The sequence below is a fragment of the Schistocerca cancellata genome, chromosome 1, assembly GCF_023864275.1.
Source record: "Schistocerca cancellata isolate TAMUIC-IGC-003103 chromosome 1, iqSchCanc2.1, whole genome shotgun sequence".
Taxonomy (NCBI): Eukaryota; Metazoa; Arthropoda; class Insecta; order Orthoptera; family Acrididae; genus Schistocerca; species Schistocerca cancellata.
In genome coordinates, this window is record NC_064626.1 from 1,142,101,083 (window position 1) to 1,142,124,500 (window position 23,418).

The window sequence follows — 23,418 nt, forward strand, 5'->3', positions numbered from 1 at the left end:
ACATAAAGATTGAAAGAAAATTCTACATATCAGGCAGCAATAGGCATGAAAGTAAAGGTTTTTGCAAATACTATCTCTTGAACGTCAATAAAATTAGTTTGGATACACGACTGCAACATGAAATAAAAACGAGATTTAACATTTCAAATTGCAACGGTACTTGGGGGGTGATGAAATTTTTGAGTAGTCTAGGGTTAAAAAGGAGAGCCATTCAGGGGAAACACAACATAACAGGACTAAACATGAATTATTACCCTTTTTCTCTTATCCTTTCAACAGTGTCTCACTTGGACCATACTGATGGCTCCACCAAATACTTCAACTACTCACATACCTCCAGCTCTTCTCATATTTGAAAAGCAATATTTCTGGTTTTTTTTTTTTTTTTTTTTTTTCCTACCACTACATAGTTAACAGCTGCCTACTGCGAGTATTATTTCTTTATCTTTTTCATGTTAAATTTGAGATATTCTATGTAAATAGATGTTGATGCCAAAAGAAATACTTCACTATTTTCAGTGGCTCAATAGAATATTTCAAACTGATTATGTATGTTAGATTATGCTAAAATTACACCTGTAATGCATCTAGTTATTAGCTAATGTTAAGACAGTAACGAATGCACTGCCATTATGTTTGACAAGTATTTTTAAAATAAACTCTCCAACTGTTTCCCTTACCTCTCCCTGAAGGCTGCGGCAATGAGAAATTGCTGATTTTAAAGAGGGAACCCATACTAGCCTGGCTAGGGCGTAGTTCAATGTAACCACACATCGCAAGAGAAGCCACCATCAGAACCAGGTTACGGATGGCTTCTTGAGATTCTGGGCTAGTGTCATGTTCTAACCTAAAACATACACAATTTATGTATCAGTCCAAAAGAGGCAAATAATATGCAGTGTCATTAAGTGCACGATTTTTCCCCTCTCATAGTTCACATTTGCACAATGCATTAATAACGTAAATAATATCCGCTAGTAAGTTTGAATTTCTTAAATTTTCAATGTGTCAGATTATAAGATATCTTATGAAAAATAACACAGATCTGATTACCATATAATGTATGATACTAGAGACAGAAACCACAAAACCGCTGGAAATCTCTTACTTAATATGCTCAAAGGAACATAATTCCTAACAACTTTCGACCATAATCTTGCAAATATGCAGGTATGTTTGACAGATCCATGCCAAATATGAAAACAGGCTGGTTAATACAATAATTACAAAGCCCAAGACAGTCTTCAATAGTTTCGAACATTCTATTTCACAAATTTAACACTGGGCTTTTATGAGCAATTACACTTCTCATTATTAGCAGTGCTTTCAGTCACAGCATGTAGTCATATTTTATTTTATTCACTGTGCACTAGTTCTAACACTTACATTGCACAAGTTTAGTGAAACATCACAGTTTAAAACTCAAACTCATTGCAACAACTCAGTTCACATGAAGTAAATAATTTCTTCATAATGTAACAGTTCAAAGTGGTCCTCAAGGGCATGCCTTTAACCCAGCACCATACTGAGTATTTCCCTAATGTTTCCATCTGTAACTGCATTTCGAGACATCATTCACATGGGCCTTCTTCAAGGTATGTATGGTGACATCTGAATTCAGCCACCCATTTCTTAACTGTTCAAAATTAAGGAGTAAATTCATTAGAAGCCTTCATACTAACTTTGTAGGAATTTACGCAAGCACAAATTCATTCGGCATATAGAACTTTATGACTGCATGGAATATCGGTTCATAAATTTGAACAAAATATATATATATACAACTATTTTAAAAAGCTGTATTAATAAAACAATGCTGGAATCCTTAGAGCATTTCCTGGAATTAAGACAGGCAACATTAGTGCATTACAGATAAGTCAAAACACTGTCTGAATGTAAGTTGTCTCTACCAAGATGTTTATATTATTTTATCCAACCCTTGCTCAACACATCTATTTGCTATTTTTACCAGTCCTTCAGCTTTACTTATTCTGGGTGAGTGCCAAGTCTCAATAAATTTCAACAATGAGCTCTTCCCACAAGGCACTTTATGAAGCACTAGTAGCCAGTTTGAGCATGTGCTCATAACTAAATGCACAATAGGATGATACATCCACATCCACTGTGCACTTGAGATTGAGCACACACTTGAAACTGGCTTTATAAAGTTTTCACTTTAAATAACAGCCTGGTGGAAACTATGTCGCCCTTTAAATCCTTCAACTTATCAGTACTTCCTATACATAGGTCCTTTTGAAACACAATATGCAAAAGCTGACTTTGCATTGAATTTTATAAGCATTTTACAGCGAGGCAAGCAACAATGGGAATCACACATTGTTCATAATAGAATGTTTAAGCAGCAAAGTCATTTAAAGAAACTCAGAAGCTCTGTTCAAGCAATGACTTACTTCAAAAGGAATTCGGACAGGAAAACATAACCCTGACAGCTGCGAAAATCATCAAGCAGTGTCTGAGAGACTTCACTGGAATCTTTCAGGAAGCAGAACACAGTTACAAACATCTCAACAATTTCTAGGGGTGTCAGTTCTTGAACTCTTTGCATATTTTCAATACAGAGAGCTACACAACCCTTATCTGAAACATAAAATGTTACATTAACACTGCAATGCACAAGTACACAAACAAACATTGAAAGTAAGGTATAAGCAAGCTTTTAAGACGACTCACAAGACAAACAATGGCAGTAAAATTTTGGAATATTCAATGCACCTAACACGAAATATTTTATATAACACACTTCTTGCCTACAATTCTGACTGATCATTAAATGAATATAAAATCCTTTCCTCTCTGCTTCAAGAACCATCCATCATATACCCCTGTGGCACAGTTCTTCAACATTCACAGTTTCTAAAGAAAAAACATAGTGATTTCAGACCCAGAAATAACAAGTCAAAACTGTCTTTTCTTTGAGAGAATAGAGTCATATTAAGATATTACACATTTCTCCTATACTTGCGCTATGTCGTTGGCACTGAAAAATGATGAAGCAAAATCAAGGTGGTTTGTTCCACTGCTATGGATTCTAAGATTTATTTGTTTACAGATTTTTTTCTGTGGAGCCATCACAGTGATGACATTTACAAATGTCAGAAATGATAGTATTACTATAATTAAACTTGCAAAATATGTTTTATACTGCAACCGTTGTATCTTATATCTATGTTATACATTTATTACATTACAGGTGAAATCCCAATGGTTCACATTTAAAAACAGTGACTTAAAATTCTTGGATGAATATAAACATTTTTCTATCAGAAAAGATTTTAATATGGTTGTAAAATTCTTTCCCTGCATACACCTTAAGAAGTCCGATGTGTGGGCTTCCATCTGTCATTTTTAGCCCAATGTTGTTCTTTACTGGAAACTGTTAAATTTGTCCTGGTGTTGTGTTCATGTACATCATTGCACTTGATAACTTACATGTAAAGAATAAATTTTTAGGTATTTGTGCTGCATAAACACATCACAACATGAATCTCTACGGCACATACCATGTATAAGTCTTACAGCTCCTTTCTGTAGGAGCATTATTCTTTTTAAGTGTACATCAGCTGCACAGCATTACAGTTCAATCACATAACTAAGGAAGTGGTAAATTGTTCCATAATATACTATTTTTCAATGTTTGGCTCGATACTATCTTTGCAAGCTGGCTGAGAGGGTATAAGGTATAACTGACTTTTCCACATACAAAATTAGTGTGGTTATTTCATCACAGATTTTCAACAACATACATACCTAGGAATTTACAGCTCCCATTTTCTGTAGCTGAGATGTTGCATACAAGGGGCGTTCAAAAAGAATGAGCCGGAGGCATAATTACAGAAACCAGAACGTGTATGTTAGAAGTATTGACCCTTCCTGTTGAGACACTTGTCCCACTGTGACATAAGGTGGTGAATGGCTGTCTCATTAAATTCCTGGGGCTGTGATGTTAACCAGTTCCACACGTAAAGCTGGACGTCATTGTCCGAGGTGAATCATTTGCCTCTAAGCTGACGTTCTTCTCTGACCAAGATAGTCTCCTTCTGATTCACTTCCTGCAGCACAGGACAACAGTGAATGCCCAGCATTACTCACAAATCTTGACAACCCTTTGCCAAGCGATCAAATTGAAACGACAAGGCAATCTCACCTGTGGGGTCATTCTGCTTTGTGACAATGCATAGCCTCATACGGCCAACATGCTCGTGGCACTCCTGAAAATGGGAGGTTCTCAGCCATCTTCCATACAGTCTGGACCTCTCTTCCTGTGATAAAGCCTGTTTTGATCCACTTAAAAAGGCTTTGATTCATTTTTGATGACAACGTCCAGCTGTACATGTGGTAACTAGTTAACATCACATCCCCAGGAATTTTATGAGACAGCCATTCACCGCCTTGTGTCACAAAGGGACAAGTGTCTCCACAGCCAGGGTCAATACTTCTAACATACAGGTACTGGTTTCTGCAATTATAACTCCAGCTCGTTTCTTTTTGAACACTCCTTATACATTATTTACATTGTTTTCATGAGAACCGCCCATTTGAAATACCAGTAATTGAGCTTTGGTGACATTCACCTTTAAGCCCTGGTCTTTGAAGCACTTCATTACTTCTCTTGGACCACTATAGTCGAATTCTTTTATCTTGGCGGCTCGCGCGTGCCCGCCCATACGCGGGAGATTGCTGCGTTGCCAGTTGCACACGACGCACGCGCCAAGAGAAGCAGCGCCATAGTATAGCATAGTTCGCAAGCTTAGGTTTAGGGGAGAGCGCGCAGTTCATGAAGTAAAGCCTCCACGGCTGCATTAACCCTATCACTGCTACAAAGACGTGCACCCTGCATTCCGCGCTGTGCGCGATTTTATTACTGCACTGATCGCCTGTGTAGACACATGGTGTTCCGGCTGCTTTGACACTCTTATCATTCGATTTCACAAAAACTATTTGGCCCAAAAATTTGATTTTTACACATCTTCTTGACTGATACCTTCCCCCCATAAATGACTTAATTTTGTTTCGATGTTCAACGCAGGTATTATGCAGCATTAAATATAGTAAACCTTTGCACGAAATTTTGAAGAGTTTGCAGAGATAAAAGTCCATAGAGTATACTTTCCGTATGGTCGATTTTAGTTGCTACAATGTTGAGAATGAAATGTGGACAAGATACCTAAATTTCACATAAAATTTACTGTATAACAACATCTCATTTAATTTAATTACCACATAGGTGTCATGTGTAATATTAAGAAATATTCCGTCTCTCGCGACTGTAACAGAAGTTTTATTTACACTGGGCACATTTGACTTAATTTTAAAGCACTTCAATCAATCAAAAGGAAGAAGACAAAATAAATTAAACAAAACTGTGGACTTACAAAAACATTAGGACTTGAATATACCGTCTATCAGTGAAGTGGTCTGAGCTATGTCAAATATAATTTTTGTGTGTGGCACACACAAACAACATTTATTTGCTAAAACACTGATCAGCCGACACAAACGTTGAATATTGTGTTACCGCAGCACAAAACTACGAAAGGTGACTTGGCAATGGAGGAGACAAAATATTGTCCACTGAAGATGCTTCAAAAGAGAGACACGCATCTGGTCTAAATAAGTCGCTTTATTACAGTTGCAGAAGAGGAATATATTTCAATACCATTGGTAAAACTGCGACTGTGGAACAAAAACAAGAAAGAGAACATGAGTACCATTGTGTATGTGCCATACCTTTCATTGACTGAAGTGCTATAAAATAAAGCCAAACGCGCCCGGTGAAAATAAAACTTTTATTACAGTCGCGAAAGACGGAATATTTCTTAATATTACATACGACACCTATGTGGTACTTAAATTAAATGATATATTGTTGTACAGTAAATTTTATATGAAATTTAAGTATCTTGTCCACATTTCATTCTCAACATTGTGGCAACTAAAATCGACCATACGGAAAGTATACGCTATGGACTTTTACCTCTGCAAACTCTTCAAAATTTCGTGCAATGGTTTACTACATTTAATGCTGCACAATAACTGTGTTGACCATCGAAACAAAATTAAGTCATTTATGGGGAGAAGGTATCAGTCAAGAAGATGTGTAAAAATCGGATTTTTGTGAAATCTAATGATAAAGTGTGTCAAAGCAGTCGAAAAACCATGTGTCTGCACAGGCGAGCAGTGCAGTGATGACAAAATCACGCACAGTGCAGAATGCGGGGAGCACGTGTCTGCAGCAGCGAAAGGGTTAATGAAGAGACAAAGCACTAGAAATTTAAAAAAAAATGCATTCAAACGAATAAAATTCGTGAAGTAAGACACTTCGATATTATTTTTAAATAAAGAAATACTAAGCATTGCACAAGGCTTGAACTCTTAACCTTTCGCTTACTAGCTCAACGTCTTCACTGTTACACTATCACAGCTCGTACCGCAATGTAACTCCATGAGGACTTTAACAGGTCATGCAAAATACTGACAAACACTGTTGGTATGACTATGAATTACTCACACTTCATCGAAGTACAATAGGAAATAAACAGTTACCGCTGTTCTTTATTGCGGAAAAGCGGTTCGTGAGATTGATACAAACACCTTTCCTTGCTATCGCCTGAATTAGGAGTCTTATTGCTTGTTTTGTTTAATTAATTAACAGAATATGAAGCAATTGGTATAAAGAATGCTTTTTCCAAAGTTTCTATAAAAGGAAGTCTGCTATCAAGACATTGCTTTTGTTCAATTACTTTATTTATGACTGAACGTTTCTAAAACTGAAGACACTCGTCTGTACTCTGCTCTGCAGTCGAGATCTGGCAACATCGTTATCTGTTCATTGGCTGACTGTGTTTTGTGATGTCAGATGCGCAGAACGAACCTAATTTCGGCCGCCAACATAAATGACGCGCACTTTAGTAGCAAAAGATTCTAGTTCCTTAGATTCTCTCCCATATGCATAGCTTATTATATGGGCATTAATGGGCTGTGCAATGCCGTTTATATATATATATATATATATATATATATATATATATATATATATACCTAAAAACAAAGATGATGTGACTTACCAAATGAAAGTGCTGGCAGGTCGACAGACACACAAACGAACACAAACATACACACAAAATCCAAGCTTTCGCAACAAACTGTTGCCTCATCAGGAAAGAGGGAAGGAGAGGGAAAGACGAAAGGATGTGGGTTTTAGGGAGAGGGTAAGGAGTCATTCCAGTCCCGGGAGCGGAAAGACTTACCTTAGGGGGAAAAAAGGACGGGTATACACTCGCACACACACACACACATATCCATCCACACATATACAGACACAAGCAGACATGTCTGCTTGTGTCTGTATATGTGTGGATGGATATGTGTGTGGAATGACTCCTTACCCTCTCCCTAAAACCCACATCCTTTCGTCTTTCCCTCTCCTTCCCTCTTTCCTGATGAGGCAACAGTTTGTTGCGAAAGCTTGGATTTTGTGTGTATGTTTGTGTTCGTTTGTGTGTCTGTCGACCTGCCAGCACTTTCATTTGGTAAGTCACATCATCTTTGTTTTTAGGTATATTTTTCCTTCGTGGAATGTTTCCTTCTATTATAACCATATATATATATATATATATATAAAGGATTGAGCTGTGAGGTACACCTTTTATAACCTTTTCACTAGTGGACTGAACGTTCATAATTTTATCATCTAGCTTGAATGACAGTTTAGTGGATTGCTTCTGATTCAGCAGGTATGTGGCTCGAGGATTCCTGGACTTCAGCTTTCTTTTTCAGAAGTAACCTATGGTTTACCGTGCTAAAAGCTTTTGTCAGGTCTAAAAATATACCTGCAATCTACATCATCTGATCCAACAGACAGTAAACTTCTTGGAAGAACTGCGTAAATGCTGTGGTTGTACTTAGATCTTTTCTGAAGCCATGCTGCAAATCTACAAGCAGTGTGTTTTGAGAAAAAGGCACTTAGCTGGGAAAGGATAATACTTCCATATATCTTATTAAAGGTGGGTCTGGAAACGTCTTCCTTACTTCCCTTTTTATACACCAGTTTCACTACACTTATTTTTAGGACAGTTGGATACATATTGTCACTCATGCTGCAGTTAGTCAGGTAAGTAAGAGTTCAAAGATTCTTTTAAGCACACCCTACTAATAGCACTGGATATGCCATCCCATCCAGATGAAAATTTTTCTTTAGCATGCATCTGCCTTGCATACTTCCTGCTCATTCACTTCCACACGTTCAAATTCAGTACACCGAGTGATGTGACATGGGGTCTCTACCTGTGCATCTATAATGTGGGTTTACTGGTCAACAGAAATGAAGTAGTTATTAAAAATATTACATGTAGTTTCTGATTACATGCAGTATTTAGGCTTTTTTTTTTTTTCAAAAATATTACATATAGCATTTGCGAGTTTTTCAATGTTACCAGCAAGACTTAAGCTGAATGGTTCAGTGTTCATCTCGCTAGGACATTTGCGGTACTTGCCAATCAGTTCCCATGATGTTTTACTTATGTTGTCAGACTGTTCTATTGGTTTACTGTTAGTCTGCTTCCTTAGGTTAGCAATTTCAGTTTTAAAACTTTTCTTTGCCCAACTGTATTCTTCCTTAAAAGCCTACAGAGCAGTAGCTTTATAAAACAGGTTTAGATTGTATATACTCTGCCTGAGCCTAATGAGATTTTGTGGGAGTTCCCATTTTGGCAGTTTTAACTACCTTCTGGATTTCTCCGACTGGACAGCAATATTCATAATGTGATGTTTAAAGCTTTCCCGGCGTATGGAACAATATTCATAATGTCTCACAAGGGTTGAGTACAACTCATTCAATCTGTCATCAGGCCCTTCCTTTCACCCGATACACATAATCATATTTCTCATTTGCTAATTTGTATTTAAGAATGTTAATGTTTAAGGTATTCAGAGTTTGTTTCTGTAGAACAATTTTCATTATTTTTGGCACAGCTGAATTCATGCACTATCATCTTACAGAAGTGGTCAGAATAATGAAAATCTAGGCTACTGTAATTTACCTTATCTTTGACATTTTTGTTGATTACAGCATAATCCGTTCTAGTGGAGTATGTGACTGTCATTTTATTGTCACAGTTTACTATATTTATAAGATTGTATGAGCTTAATACATCACTGAGTTTCAAGTTTACTATACTATTTGAATTTACATTTATTATAACCAATCACAAATGATTTTCTATTTTTGCAAAGCACACATTCAATGCAGCATTTTGGTTCATTGTACACTTAGTCTGAAGTTTACTGCACAGAGTAAGGTAGGTGGATCTTAAATCCACATTAGAGTAAGCTGAATTGGGTTGGTTTCAATTGTGTGTGAGAGAGGCACAGCCATTATTCTTCAAGATGGTTTAATTCATTTCTATGTTTATCATGTAACAATAAGGATCTTTTTTGTCAGACAATACATACCCTCTTATCTACAATTCTTGGAGCCACACAGTGTGAAGGGAGGACAGTCCTTTTAAGATGTAAAGAAATTAAACTGATTATTTATTTTTCCTGAAATACTCCTGCAGGATGTCTATAGATAACATTGCTAGAGTATGATTTCATTTGTTACAATCACAGCAGTCACTGCCTATTATTCCAAGTAATAGGGATGGTTGTCGAACCTGTTCGAAATAAGGGAATATCCATACATGCATTTCCACTTGCGACACTGAGTTGGTGGCCTATGGCATTCTTCCCCATCTACAATCAAGTTTCAGTGGGGGCAAAGACATGATAAAACAAAATGGTATATTCTCTCTGAGCAAGAGAAGACATTTAGAAGGCATCTTAGGAACAGTTCCGGCATAATGAAAAATTCAAATGTCCTATGGGATAATCAATAACAAGACCACCTCAAATGTTTACATACCACGTTTATTAGCAATCTAACAAAAACTGAATGAAGGTTTTCACCATACCAAATGTAGCCATTCCTGTTGCTGAAATACTCCTCTTGTGTAAATATAATGTAACTGGATAGATAAAAAATCTGCTCAACAAACAGCAGTGGGAGAACACACATACAAAAAAGGTTTTGCTTATGCAAGCTTTTGGTGCCAGTGGCTCCTTCTCCCAGCAGAATGTTTAAAGGGGAAGGAAGAGGGGTGATGTAAAAGGACTGGAGGGATTTAGAAAAAGGGGTACAGTTCAGAAAATTCACAAAGAACCCCGAGTCAGAGAAGGCTTACCGGACGGGATGAGAAGGAAAGACTGATTGTTGGGGACTGCATCAAATGAGATTTGAAAACCTGAGAGCTTAAAGGTAGACGATAGTGTAATATTCAATACATAGATTTCTGCTAAAACATTGTGAAGGAATTATTAAAAGTGAAAAGCTAAGTGCATTCTATGTGATGGTGGAAGCAGAACGGCAAAAATAACGCAGGTAAGAAAATAAAAGATGCAGAAAACTCAAACACAGTGAAGAAAGGAATAGTTACTGTGATGAAATACTGAGACAAAAGAAATTACTGTAAATTAAGGTCACATGGGTGGCGAGAACCAAGGAAATGTTGTAGCACTAGTTCCCACCTCCGGAGTTCTGAGAAACTGCTGTCTGGGGGAGAGAATCCAGATGGTAAATTTGGTGAAACAGGTGCCAAGGTCATGACTGCCATGTTGTAGAGCATGTTCAGCAACAGGATATTGCGTGTTGCCCGTATACACCCTCTGCCTATGCCCATTCATCCTAATTGATTACTTGGTGGTAGTCATGCCGATGTAAAATGTCAAACATTGTTTGCATAACAGCTGGCATTTACAGGTGGCTCTCCCTTTGATAGCATGTGTGTTACCAGTTACAGGGCTGCTATATGTGGTGGTAAGAGGGTGCTTAGGGCAAATCTTACAGCAGAGATTGTCACAGGAGTAGGAGCCACAGGGTAGGGAGATGCTTGCAGAAGGAGCTCCAGATACTCAAGAGTTTGTGAGGGTGACAAAAAGCTATTCTAGGTGTGGTGGGCAAAATCTCAGACAGGATGGATCTCATTTCATGGCATGATTTAAAGAAGTTGTGGCCATGTAAAAGCAAATCATGCCCTGAAATGAGATCCATTAAGGCCACCCATCTGGCCTTAATCCATTTCTTATGTCTGAGCATTTTTTCACAGTCCATTTTAGTTTTCTACATCTTGCATTTTTTAACCTGTCAATTTTTTGCCGTCCTCCCCCTCCCCCCCCCCTCACACCTCTGTTGCATTAAGGAGGCAGGTGGCAAAACAAGAGAGGAAGTAAAGAGATCCCAGCTTGCTATGTCACACACTGGCTCCTCCAAAAGTTTGCATAAATAAAACATTTTTTATGTGTGTGTTCTCCCATTTCAATTATATTATATTGTCGAAAGTTGATTATTTTCTTTGTGATCTTCTTGTGTGAAGCAGGTCTCATCAGCAAACAAGACATGTGCAACTTCCTGGCAGATTAAAACTGTGTGCCGGACCGAGACTCGAACTCAGGACCTTTGCCTTTCACGCCAAGTGCTCTACCAACTGAGCTACCCAAGCATGACTCACACCCCGTTCTCACAGTTTTACTTCTGCCAGTACCTCGTCTCCTAACTTCCAAACTTTACAGAAGCTCTCCTACAAACCTTGCAGGACTAGCACTCCTGAAAAAAAGGATATTGCGGAGACATGGCTTAGCCAGAGCCTGGGGGATGTTTCCAGAATGAGATTTCACTCTGCACTGGAGTGTGCGCTGATATGAAACTTCCTGGCAGATTACAACTGTGTGCCGCACTGAGACTCGAACTCAGGACCTTTGCCTTTCGTAGGCAAGTGCTCTACTCGAGTCTCGGTCCGGCACACAGTTTTATTCTCCCAAGAAGTTTCATATCAGCGCACACTCCACTGCAGAGTGAAAATCTCGTTCTGTAAGACAAGTGCAAATCAGCAATACTTTGTTACAGAAGACCCAGATCCAAATGAAAAGCTGATACAAAATCATTTGGTACCCGTCCTAGCCTTGACATCCACGTGGCGTTTGCCCACAACGCTCGGCGTACTGGTATGTGAGGTGTGCTCACAGTCTAAGTTCGTATCCTAGGCAACAGATAGGGACCCTACGCCTCCTCTCTAACATTTTCCGCTCTAGCCCTCCCTCATCCCTGAGGAAGTAACTAATAGTTCTGGAAGCTTTTATGTTTTCCTATCAGCAATACTGAACATTTTGCCTCCTGAATGAAAAGTGCTGGCCAGTAATTTTGTGTCTTATTAATTACTTTCATCGATAGAATTTTCCTTTGATGCAACAACATTATCAGAAAATATTACATGAACCTTTGCCCTGAACTGTGTCCTCTCATTTGACTGAGCCTCCCCACTGTTTCAAGGATGGTTAGATATTAGAGATACTTATAAAACTGCGCACTTGCAGTTTATTATATGAGTTATGTCTGCCAGAGAACTGCAGTTGACACAACTGAATACTTATCTTCAGTTTCCTCTAATCTACTCAATGCACAATAATGTCAGTGGCCAAAGGTATATCAAAAAAGTCCTTATACAAACAAATATATAGATGAGGAAAAGCCACTGTCACTTTATTCAGCACTCTCAACATTTACGCACAGAAATTCAATGTCTATAGAATGTGTGCCGCAAATAGACAAACTAACAAATATATTCAAACTCTTACTGATCTACTGCCCCAATGATTACACGTACTCTAAACGAACACTTTAAACAATATGTAAGGTAATATGGATTGCCTGACATAAAATATTTGTTCTACAATTTCAATTGTTCCTCTGACTGTACTACATGGCAGACAAATTCATCATCCTTAGAAAACCAAATACAATTTAAATATTTAAGATCTTTTTCAAAAAGATAACAAGTATAATTTAATTCTCACTCAGCACATCCCATTCTCATTCTTAGCCATCACACACCCAAACAGACAAATAAAATACATAAAACTCACTTTACAATCATATTGTAAAATCAATTGTAAAAATACAAGGATTGGTAACAATGTAGAAGCTGAAATAAGTGCTACAGCCAGATGAACTAGCCAGCCACTCTGAAAACATAGTGAATTCTTTTATTTGTAGAGGTGCTCATACATAACATAAAATATTCAAACAAGTAACACATTCATTTCACGGTCATACAAAATAGAGAGCTGATCAGCTGATAAACCAAATACTGCTTATCTCTTGTAACAGCATAAATCACATTCTGTTAAAACATGATGTACAGATATGAGTACACCTCAAAAATTACACACTAGTCTGTTCTATCACTGGAGATGGAACTTTTGCATCACAGGGAAATGATGGTTATAGATGCACACAAAAACCAAGTGGGTAGAGCAGAGTCTGACTAGGGAAAATTATGTGATGGGGTCCTCCAAGCATTTGTCCAAGGCTCCTACAATTTCTTATATAACTTGATGATCTACCTTTGCCCTCCAACAAGGCAAGTAACTTCACAATTTTTGCTGTTTATACAAGCACTGTGACTGACAAAATATCTGGCACCATAGAGACTATAGGCAACCAGTTGCTTGCAGATATTCTGAATTCATTCACAGTAAACTCACTTGCAACAAATCTCAGGAAAACAAATTACAGCCTGTTCCATCCTGACCACAAAAGTATAGCATCCCCAGCAAAATAATAAGAAAGGACTTAAAAGAGAGTATTTATAAGAAAAGAGACATTTAAAAATTGAAGAATATACATTTTTCTCATGTATCCCTATTATAATAATTTCTCTGTGTAAGTTTTGAGGGCAAAGAAATATAACAAAATGATCTAAAGAGACGACAAGATACGCTCTTTTGTTAATTTTTTAGTCGTCTTCACTTCTTCTTTTGTCTTGCCTGCATGTAGACGGACATCTTGCGAGTACTGGCAAATGTAAGCATATTTTACACTAATTAAGCAGATAATATATTGATTTAATATTATTGTCCACTTTTAATTTGTAAGAGGTGATCCCGATTTCATGTCTGCCTTCCTTGAATTAACCTGCATTCGAGTAATTCACAGTGCAACAATCACAGCGGCTGATGCAGCCAACGACGCCATTACGTGGCGATATTAACTTATAAAAAATTAGCGAAAGTGGAAAACATGCCCGCTATTAACATAATATACATTTTTCTCCACATCCGACCGACATTGTAGAAAATACGTAGCTTTAAGATTCTTATTTTCAGTACAACAGCCGAGAGCCAGAGCCAGGACTCTGACTATAATGCAATGGTTAACGGAGGTGAGAAAAAATTCTCTCACGCATGTGTGGGCCACAATTGTCATTAATAACTAAAGATTTTTTGCTTTAAAGTGAACTGACTAGCCGAAGAAATTAATATGAAAAGTTTATTCCATTGTTCGACTTATATGCTCATGTTCTAAGATTCAGCGAGTCTAACGTTCATTAACGTAACAAATAATTTATACTGAAGATTAATATTGTTAAAAAAGAGAACTTTACAAAAGTAATTAATTGTAAATCAAAATAAAATGAAATAGCATTTTTACTAAGGCCCACCATGTAAGTCAGCAACAATCAACGTTACCAACAAATAATATATTAAATTACGACGACCGACAGACGCGAGAGAAGCTTACAGGGGATTGTTATTGCACAGGAAGGGCAACAAAAACAGAGTGTAAACTATACAATAGTTGGCAGGCTTAGCTTAGAAAATTGTATCCTATAAATCCCGAACTGGCTGTGCTCAACAGTGTTCGCCATCAGTATAATTTCCAATATCAGAGATATTTGTAAATCAAAGTCTGCTTATTCTGGTTATTTCCATTTAGTTGGCATAGTCCATATCAATTCAGGCAGGCTAGGAAAAAAATCTTACCTTCGTAGTCTCAGATGTTATTGAATTTAGCAGATCTTAAAATGAAGGACTAAGTAAGGAAGCCGTATTTTTTTGTTTTCTGCAAAAAAATTTCTTCTCCGAGACACAGCCCTCCAAAGATGACGCTGCACATACCATTTCGAAGAAGCGAATTTTCAAAAAAAATTTAAAATTCTGTATCTCTGTAACAGTTCTAGATATTTTGTTGGTGTTTTTTATTTGAAAGATAAATGCTTTATGATTACAAAGAAATCCTCCATTTGGACTTATCTGTCAAAGTTCTTTTACTATACTGTTCTGAACTTTATCATTTATGGATTTTTTTTTTTCAAAAATGCCAATCCATAAAATTTTGATTTTTTTTTTTTTTTTCTGTTGATTAGTACCATATAGTTCTACATTCCCTGAAAATGAGAGCTTCCATTTTTAGGTTTAAGAGGTTTTATAAACAATTGATATTTTTGCCATACATAAAACCTGTTTTATTACCTCATTATCACATAACAGGCTCATAAAAATCAAAACCTAGCCTTATTTAACATAATTTTAGTTTTGAAAGCTGAGTAAGAGACTCATTTTTCAAGCATTTTAAATGGTTCCAAAATGTACGTGGAAGATCCAAAGACTTAAAGGTTTCAGTTTATACAACTTCTGTGCACTCTGTTTTGTACTGAAATTAGCCAGTCAATGAACTAAAAATGTGTAACCTGCTTCAATATCTTCCTTTGATATAGAGTGATGCCTTCCTGTTGAACCAATAGGAATTGGAGCACTTACAATCTTCAAAACATTGTGAACAGGAAGTGATCACTGATGGCAATGTTGCTGTCCTTCAGCTGGAAACCTACATCCAGAAGCTGGTCCATGTGGTAGAATAAAGTTCACTACAATTTCTTTTAACTCATAACTGGTGTCTATTAATCTCTGCAATCCACCAGTCACAGTCACACAAACACCACAAACATCCCTTTTCTCAGGTTGTGAATCTGAATACTATACTGCTGTTTCTGAGGTGTTGGCCAAACTAATGAAATTTCTTCTTTCTTGCTCTTTAAAGTGTGTGCAATGTGAGTTCGCCCATCACTTTGAATCCAAAAATGTGTCTTCCGAATTCCTTTCACAAGAGTAGTTTGTTTGGACCATTCTTCTTTTTTCTGCTCACGGAAATCTTTAATTTCCTCTTTGGAGGAAAGAATGAGGGCTGTGGATGTGTAAGATTTCACAACTCTCATAACATCCTCAGCATTCTGAATTGCAGCTGTATTTGATCTGGAAAGATTATGTTTCGTAACATGGTGCTTCAGCAGGCCTCCTACACTGTCACAAGGCCCCTTCCCATGACCATTAGCACTGTATACCCAGTCAGTTGGCAAAAGCAACTTACTCAATTCAAACAGCTGGTAACAATTTTTAAAATGACTAGGAGTGACATCAGAAATAATGATGACCTTCTCTGCCTCTGTTTGCAGTTGAAGAATTTTGTACATTGCTAGCCAAGCATGTGCTGAGTCATGTTCTATGTTATCACTTATAACTGCAACACTTGCAGTCTTGTTTTGAAAATATGTCACTCCTGTAAAATTGAAACCTGGTCATTATTCCAATGATACCCTTGTACCTGTTGTGAGAGAATTACACACCAGTTCTCAAAAATCACAGTGAAGCACTAAACATAGTTCTTCAGCCTGTACACACCCTTTCACTTCTACAATGTGTTGTTGTTGCAATTTCTTCAGATGCTGGTGTGTTACTGCTTTCACTGACCATTTACCAAGTTCAGTTTTCTTAATTAGTTTATTTTCCTCCCATGCCACATATGGACTTTCTGCAGAGTTATCTGCAATGTCTTCCAGGCCAAGCGTCTGTATCCTTTTCCAGGACAGTCACCACATTCTTGAAACAAACAAGTCTCTAGCTTTATGTCACAGACTACTAATAACTTCCACACCCAACCACGGTGTCATATGTCACGTACTCCAGTAAGTTCTTCAAAGTTAACACACAAAGTTCAAAATCCGCACAGTACACACATAAACAGACATCTCTAGATGGGTGTGGAACTACCCACATAGGTCGTAGTGCATAAAATTTGGTCTTCCAATATGTGAAGTTGTGTAGTTGCTCTTATAAATTGCAAAAGTTTCTTTAATACTGTGAGACATGTACCTCTTCACTGTCACAACTTTTTGACCTTCAACTGTTACAGTTATAGTGTCTTTTTTGTTGGCACTCTGGCGAGAACAGTCCCATTTATCTTCCAGATAAAATGAGTGAACTATTTGAACTAGAGCTGCTTCTACAGGATGACCATAATAGGGATCTGGTCTTCCAAAGACTCCTTTTATAGACCTCACATTTCTTGATTTGTCTGCCATTTACTTTGATACTGATGGAACATAGTTCAAAATTGTTTGCTTTGAAAATGTATCTGGAATAATAGTTAAAACTTGCACTTTTTCACTGTAGGATGCACAATATTCAACAGCTGAATTTATATTTGTGAAAAATTCCTGGTAAGAGGTGCAAGAATGCTTTGGTTCTTTTTCTTCTGAAGATGCAATTCCTACTTTGAAGAGTGTGGTCAGTTTTGCTGTAGTGTATTCATCCACAGCTTTAGTTATTTCTCTGCACTTTCTTGATTCATAAAGCTTATGACTAGACTTCACTGACCACGGTTTCTTAACAGGACTAACACCTAGTTGACTGATTCAGGGTATTTAATTCTTCCTCTACTGATGCAAAATCTGCATCATCTGCACCATGGGAAGCTTCACCTTGTTCAGATACTATCACTGTTGTTATTCTGTCAAAATATTTAGAACACAAGAAGAAGTCACTGGAAACATCTTCACTTTGAAACTGAGTCTTCAAATGAAAACACTTATTCCCAACCTGTCTGTGTTTTTTGTCTTATATAGCACTCTTTTATGGATATGCAAATAGTCAGCACACTTCACTCTCCTGTGGCCCCAGTCCGAAGACATTTCAAACAGTCCTTTCCATAAAACACAGTGCAACTGTGTCGACTGGCAAATTCCTCATGAAAACACAGAACTCACTGGATAGTCTCAGTTTTCTTAGAAGCCTCTTCAGTAAACAAATTAGCACTGAACAACTACGATACAGAAACCTGCAATGAACCATGACAAAGGAACTGACAAGAAACTACAACAAAGTGAAAGAAATATCTGCAACAGTGAAAGTGAAAAGAAATAACTGCAACAAAGAAAGTGAAAAGAAATAACTGCAACAAAGAAAGTGAAAAGAAATAACTGCAACAAAGAAAGTGATAAGAAATAACTGCAACAAAGACAACAGAAATAAACATTGTAACAAAGAAATTAGTAAGAAACAACTTCAGTGAAGAAATAAATTTACCCTTGAAAGTTAAAAAAATAATTTTTTTAAAGTAAAACCTGTCCAACTTAAAAGTGGAAGCTCTGCTTTACAGAGAATATAGTACTACATGGTACTAATCAACAGAAAAAAACTAACTTTTCTGGATTGGCACTCCTGGAAAAAAAAATTCTCTAAATTATAAAAAAAATTCAAAAGGCAACAGTAAAAGAACTTTGACAGATATGACCAAATGGAGGATACCATTTTAATCATAAAGCAATTATATTTCAAATAAAAAAACTCTAACAAAATATCTAGAACTGTTAAAGAAAGACAAAATTTTAAAAAAATTCTGAAATTTACATCTTCAAAATAGTCTTTGGAGACCTGTATAACGGGGCAGGAATTTGTTTGGAGAAAACAAAAAATTATGTGTTTCTCACTTACTCCTGAATTTTAACGTATGTTAAATTAAATAACATCCAAGACTATGAAGGTAACCCCCCCCCCCCCCCCCTCCTGAAGTGATACAGATTATGCCAGTTATGGAATAACCTCCTGGAGCAAATCCCAGCATAAAAATAATTATTTATCATGCAGGAGGTCACCAGAATTAGGTGTATAGCACCCCCAACACTAGAAGGAAATTATACCTACACTGTGGCAGAAGAATTTGTCCAGTTTAGAAAGGATTAAAATACATCAGCACCAAAATCTTTAACGCATTTCCAAGTAAAATTAAGTCCCTATGAAACAATAAATTATTCAAGAGTAAATTAAAAAAGCTTTTGTTTGGAAACACTGTTTTCTCTAAATGAGTCTTTTTTTTTTAAGAACAAATAGGTCATTTCTCACACACTTCTATTTGTTGTTCCTGCACCAATTTTACATTTTATTTTAAACATCACAACTTAAATGAAAATATTAAGTAACACAAAAAATAATGGAAATAACACACAGAAGGAACAGATAATGAATGTATGACAAAACAGCTGCTACAGTACATTGCTAAAGGGAGGAGTAACACTGGTAGACCTGAGAGAAGATGGATGGATCAAAAAAGTCACAGCAGACCAATTGATCTAACACTTGACCGAGAATAAGATTGAAGAAGAAGATTTCAAACATTTTGTTTATATCTTACAACACATAATACCATTCTTTTCTACTAGTTTAATCAATATGAATCTCTATATAAACCCTTAATTATAGTCTGAAATCATAGTTAGATCCCTTCTTATCTATAAGTGAAATGATAAACAATTTGTATGCAAATGATATAAATGTAAGTTGAAGTAACTGGGCATATAAAAAATCTCCTGTTCCATAAATGACATGCATGTAATAAAATACATGTTTTGGCTTGTTCCACATCATTGCATCTACATACACTTATGAGTCTGTGGAATTTGCATCACAAATAAAGAATTTAAGGCATGCAAGCGAATGACACATTACATCACCGTATTTCCCACACAGAAACCCTTAACTATTTCACCTCATTTCTCTGAATTTCTAAATATCCTGGCACCCCAAACAATGAATTATCTGCCACTGCTGCCAACCTAATTCTGTAATCATTAACACCTTTAATGATTTTAAGACAAATGGTCAAGCTGATCTATATGGCAACTGTGCATCCATATTCAAGGTAGGGCTACACAAAAGCCTTGCAGTACTCCACCATACAAGTTTGGTCTGGTATCATGAAGTGTAATTGAGTCATGTTCATATGTATTCAATGAGTTTTTGCTTCTAACCCATAATTTATCAGGTGTACTATCGTTATATAGACCCACAAACTGAAAGAAGTTTTAAAACTGAGAATAGTATTTCCACATTTCGAGTGCAAGTAAGTTAAAAAGGTAAAAGATAACAACAATGGAAATTCCTGGACATAATAATGTGCAAAATAAAGGAAAGGCAGCCCCTATATCTGATTGCTTTGTAGTACATAGAAACACACAATGGAAGACAGTATTTACACACTAGGCAAAGGTAATAGGAATTGTTAAACAGATTTCAGTGAGAAAAATTTACAACTTCTGCTACTTGCCACTAATCAAATCATATTATCAGTTGCAAGTGCTGAGAGTTGTTGTAAGCCTGGAGAAGGAATAAAATATAGCAGTTACCCACAAACAAGAAACATAAGAGGGAGAGACTGAACTGTGGATGTAATGCCATTAATGGTTGCAGCAAATATTGTTATGCTTGAAATAAATCTGTAAAAGATATCATTGTCTTCCTCACATCTCTGCAAAAAAGTATCACACACCAATATATACACACAAAAGACTTTCTGATGATGAATACAGGTGCAAACAACCCCATTTGCAGAGACTTCTAAGCTACAAATAGTGTTGTAGGTGCTCTCAAGAAAACTACACCTAAAGGATGTTGTCAGTTGCATTTTAGCCTCCAGTAGCACAAGGTAGCGAAGAACTTTATATTGAAAACAGTCATGCAGATTTCTTTTTTGTAGTATTCTGTAGTATTCTGTAACAAGCTTTATTGGAATCAATCACTGCTTCCAGAACCTCCTACCATATGGAGAAAAGGTATTTCTGTTCCGAAGTGTTGGAATGCTGGTGGTGATCAAAGTAAAGTACCCTGCCATATACAGTATAGCCGATGTCTTTGCAGTGAAATTGTGTCGACAAACACCTACTACAGTAAAGCATTATAGGTGACCTGGATTTCTTGCAAAAAATTGTCTATATGGCTTTCCCATATCTTTGTAGAGCCAGTGAGCCATGAGTCCAGAAATACTTCCAATGACCTCTTTCTGCCCCTCTGATTGTTCTTGAAGCCTTTGTCCTCAGATGTCATCATCTGTGGTAACTGGCGTTTTATTGTGTGATGGGTTTCACTTAGCTTTCATGGCACTACTTCATTTTCCGTACTTTTCCCTTATGACTCAATGGCACTGTTGAGGCCAACGGACATTATTTTCAGCTGTTGCCTTCCCAATAGTGTCCCTATTTCATAAGTTGAGGATTTACTGATCACTGGAGCTGATTTGGAATCAACTGCAATTTTTGTGTATTTGAACTAGGGTATGTTTGTGTTTCTTGCCATATATGGATTATTTTTTATCAATGCTTTTATTGGTGCCAACAATGGTTATAAAAACATATGGGGCTGGAGATACTTTCAGGCTTTTTTTCTTTTATCTTCCAGGAAGAGATGAAATTTTCTGCTGCACACTGCATGTATGGGAGTCTGAGATGTATGGTGTTACAATATGTTTAATAAATCCAGATGTAATATAAGCTGACAATATGGAAATTTTAATGTCAATGTAAATGAAACTCTTATCTCAAAAGCACTACCTACCTGACACATCAAATTGCGCACTTCCATTTATTTGTTTATCTGACACTGCCCCCCCAAAGCTCTGCAGTGTCACTGCATATAATATCACTGCATGTTACCACACCTTTGTTAAAGTTGAAGACATGATGCAGTTCTGCTATAACTTAGTACTTTCTCCCCATTGTTTTAATTTCAAGAAATTGACAACCTTTTGCAACATCACAGTTACAAAAATCAGTTGGCAGTTTCTTAATGGATCTTAGGGGCTTGGACTATGCTTTAAGGCCCTTTTCAATACAGGAAGATAAAAAACTCTCTGAAGTACCTTCCTTTCAGTTAGTTATTACAAATAAAAATCTGATGTGCTAAGCTTGCCATGTTATGATGTGTCAGTTTAATTCTGAAGACACGTGATTAGGACAGCACTGTCTTCACTGACTTTGTTGAATGAGTCATCTCCAGTGCTCTGTTACGTGTTCCTTTTAAGCATACAATGAGAGTCTACAGAGTTTGCAGACTTCCGAAACTGCTACCCCCACCTTGCTGCTTCATGTTGCACTGAACCAAATGAAAGTCTATATTCATGCATGAAAGTGCATCCACTGATATACAAATGGTGTTGAGAGAAGCTGAAGCATTCCCTCACAGGTATGCTTCAAAGCAAGGAAGACATCTGGAACTGTGCACTCCGTAACTCCTGCAGTGTGCCTACAAAGATGATTTCAAGAAAAATGAAGGCAGAATATGGCAAATTGATGCAAAGAACACAAGAGTGTTTTAACTAAACATTGACAATGTAGGAAAAGATAGATTGCTACTTACTGTAAAGGGGACATCAAGTTGCAGACAGGCACAATTAAAAGACACTCACATAAAGAGTGTGTGTGTGTGTGTGTGTGTGTGTGTGTGTGTGTGTGTGTGTGTGTGTTTTACTGGTGAAGGCTGCGGCCGAAAGGTTTATTTGAGTGTCTTTTAATTGTGCCTGTCTGCAACTTTACGTGTCTTTACAGTATGTAGCACTCTGTCTTTTCTTACATTGTTAATATTTCTACCTGGAGTCTCCATTGTTTAACTGAACATTATAAATTGAAGCTGGGTCTTTCTGACATAAGAAGTAGAGATTATCAAAACAAGAGCAAACCTAATACTGCATAACACAAAATATGCTGAACTTCAAAGGAATGTAGAGCACTAACAACACTGAAGGAAATTAAAGAAGAAAATAAAAAATCTGCTTTCACATTATCACAGTTGTGCCAAGAAGGATACATCAATGAGACCTCGAATAGAAGTGGTGTTGGTAGTGAGGATGCATATGTACCAAAAGTATAATATGACAGACTTTGGTTCACCATTGTCCTCGAATCATAGAGTAGCTTATCACATCTTGGAAGACGTAATCGTTTTTCTCATCACGGCATCCTCTACACTAATTTCTGCTGCACAGGGTTAGCAGTAACCAGTGACTTTCCTCACTCATCATCAATCAATTTGAAATAAGTATTTATCCTACAAAATTAGTTATTTTTGAAGAAATGTCATGCTTTCCCTCACTTCCCATCTGCTCAACAATTTCTTCAGCCATAACGACTGGTTTCTTGTTTTCAAGTTGTTCACTGCCATGAGATATAATGCAGCAGTGCAGAGAAAGCAAAAATTGCTAACTTCCTTTTAGCACTTGACAACATGACTCCCTTACCTCTGTGCACACTGCAGTGTCTACAGAAGTGCACTTTGTGGCATGTCAAACCAATCACAGCTTTTCCCATTCACTTTAGCATGTGCTTTATTGTGTTGTTTAAGGAACATGTGAATGGGCACTTACTGCCCTACAATGATTGTCTTCTCATTCCCACAAGAAGCTACAACAATTAAATTTAAACTTAG

General features: G+C 36.9%; 1 protein-coding gene across 1 annotated transcript in view; it reads right to left on the bottom strand.

Annotated features, from left to right (window-relative positions):
* Positions 1–23,418, bottom strand: part of LOC126092919 (WD repeat and FYVE domain-containing protein 3) — a 327,125-nt gene that overhangs the window by 280,355 nt on the left and 23,352 nt on the right. Inside the window, exons 6-7 of the mRNA XM_049908653.1 lie at positions 2,412–2,598; positions 681–847 (exon numbers count right to left, since the gene is read on the bottom strand). Coding sequence (XP_049764610.1) covers positions 681–847; positions 2,412–2,598 — 354 coding nt within the window. The remainder of the gene's footprint in view (positions 1–680; positions 848–2,411; positions 2,599–23,418) is intronic.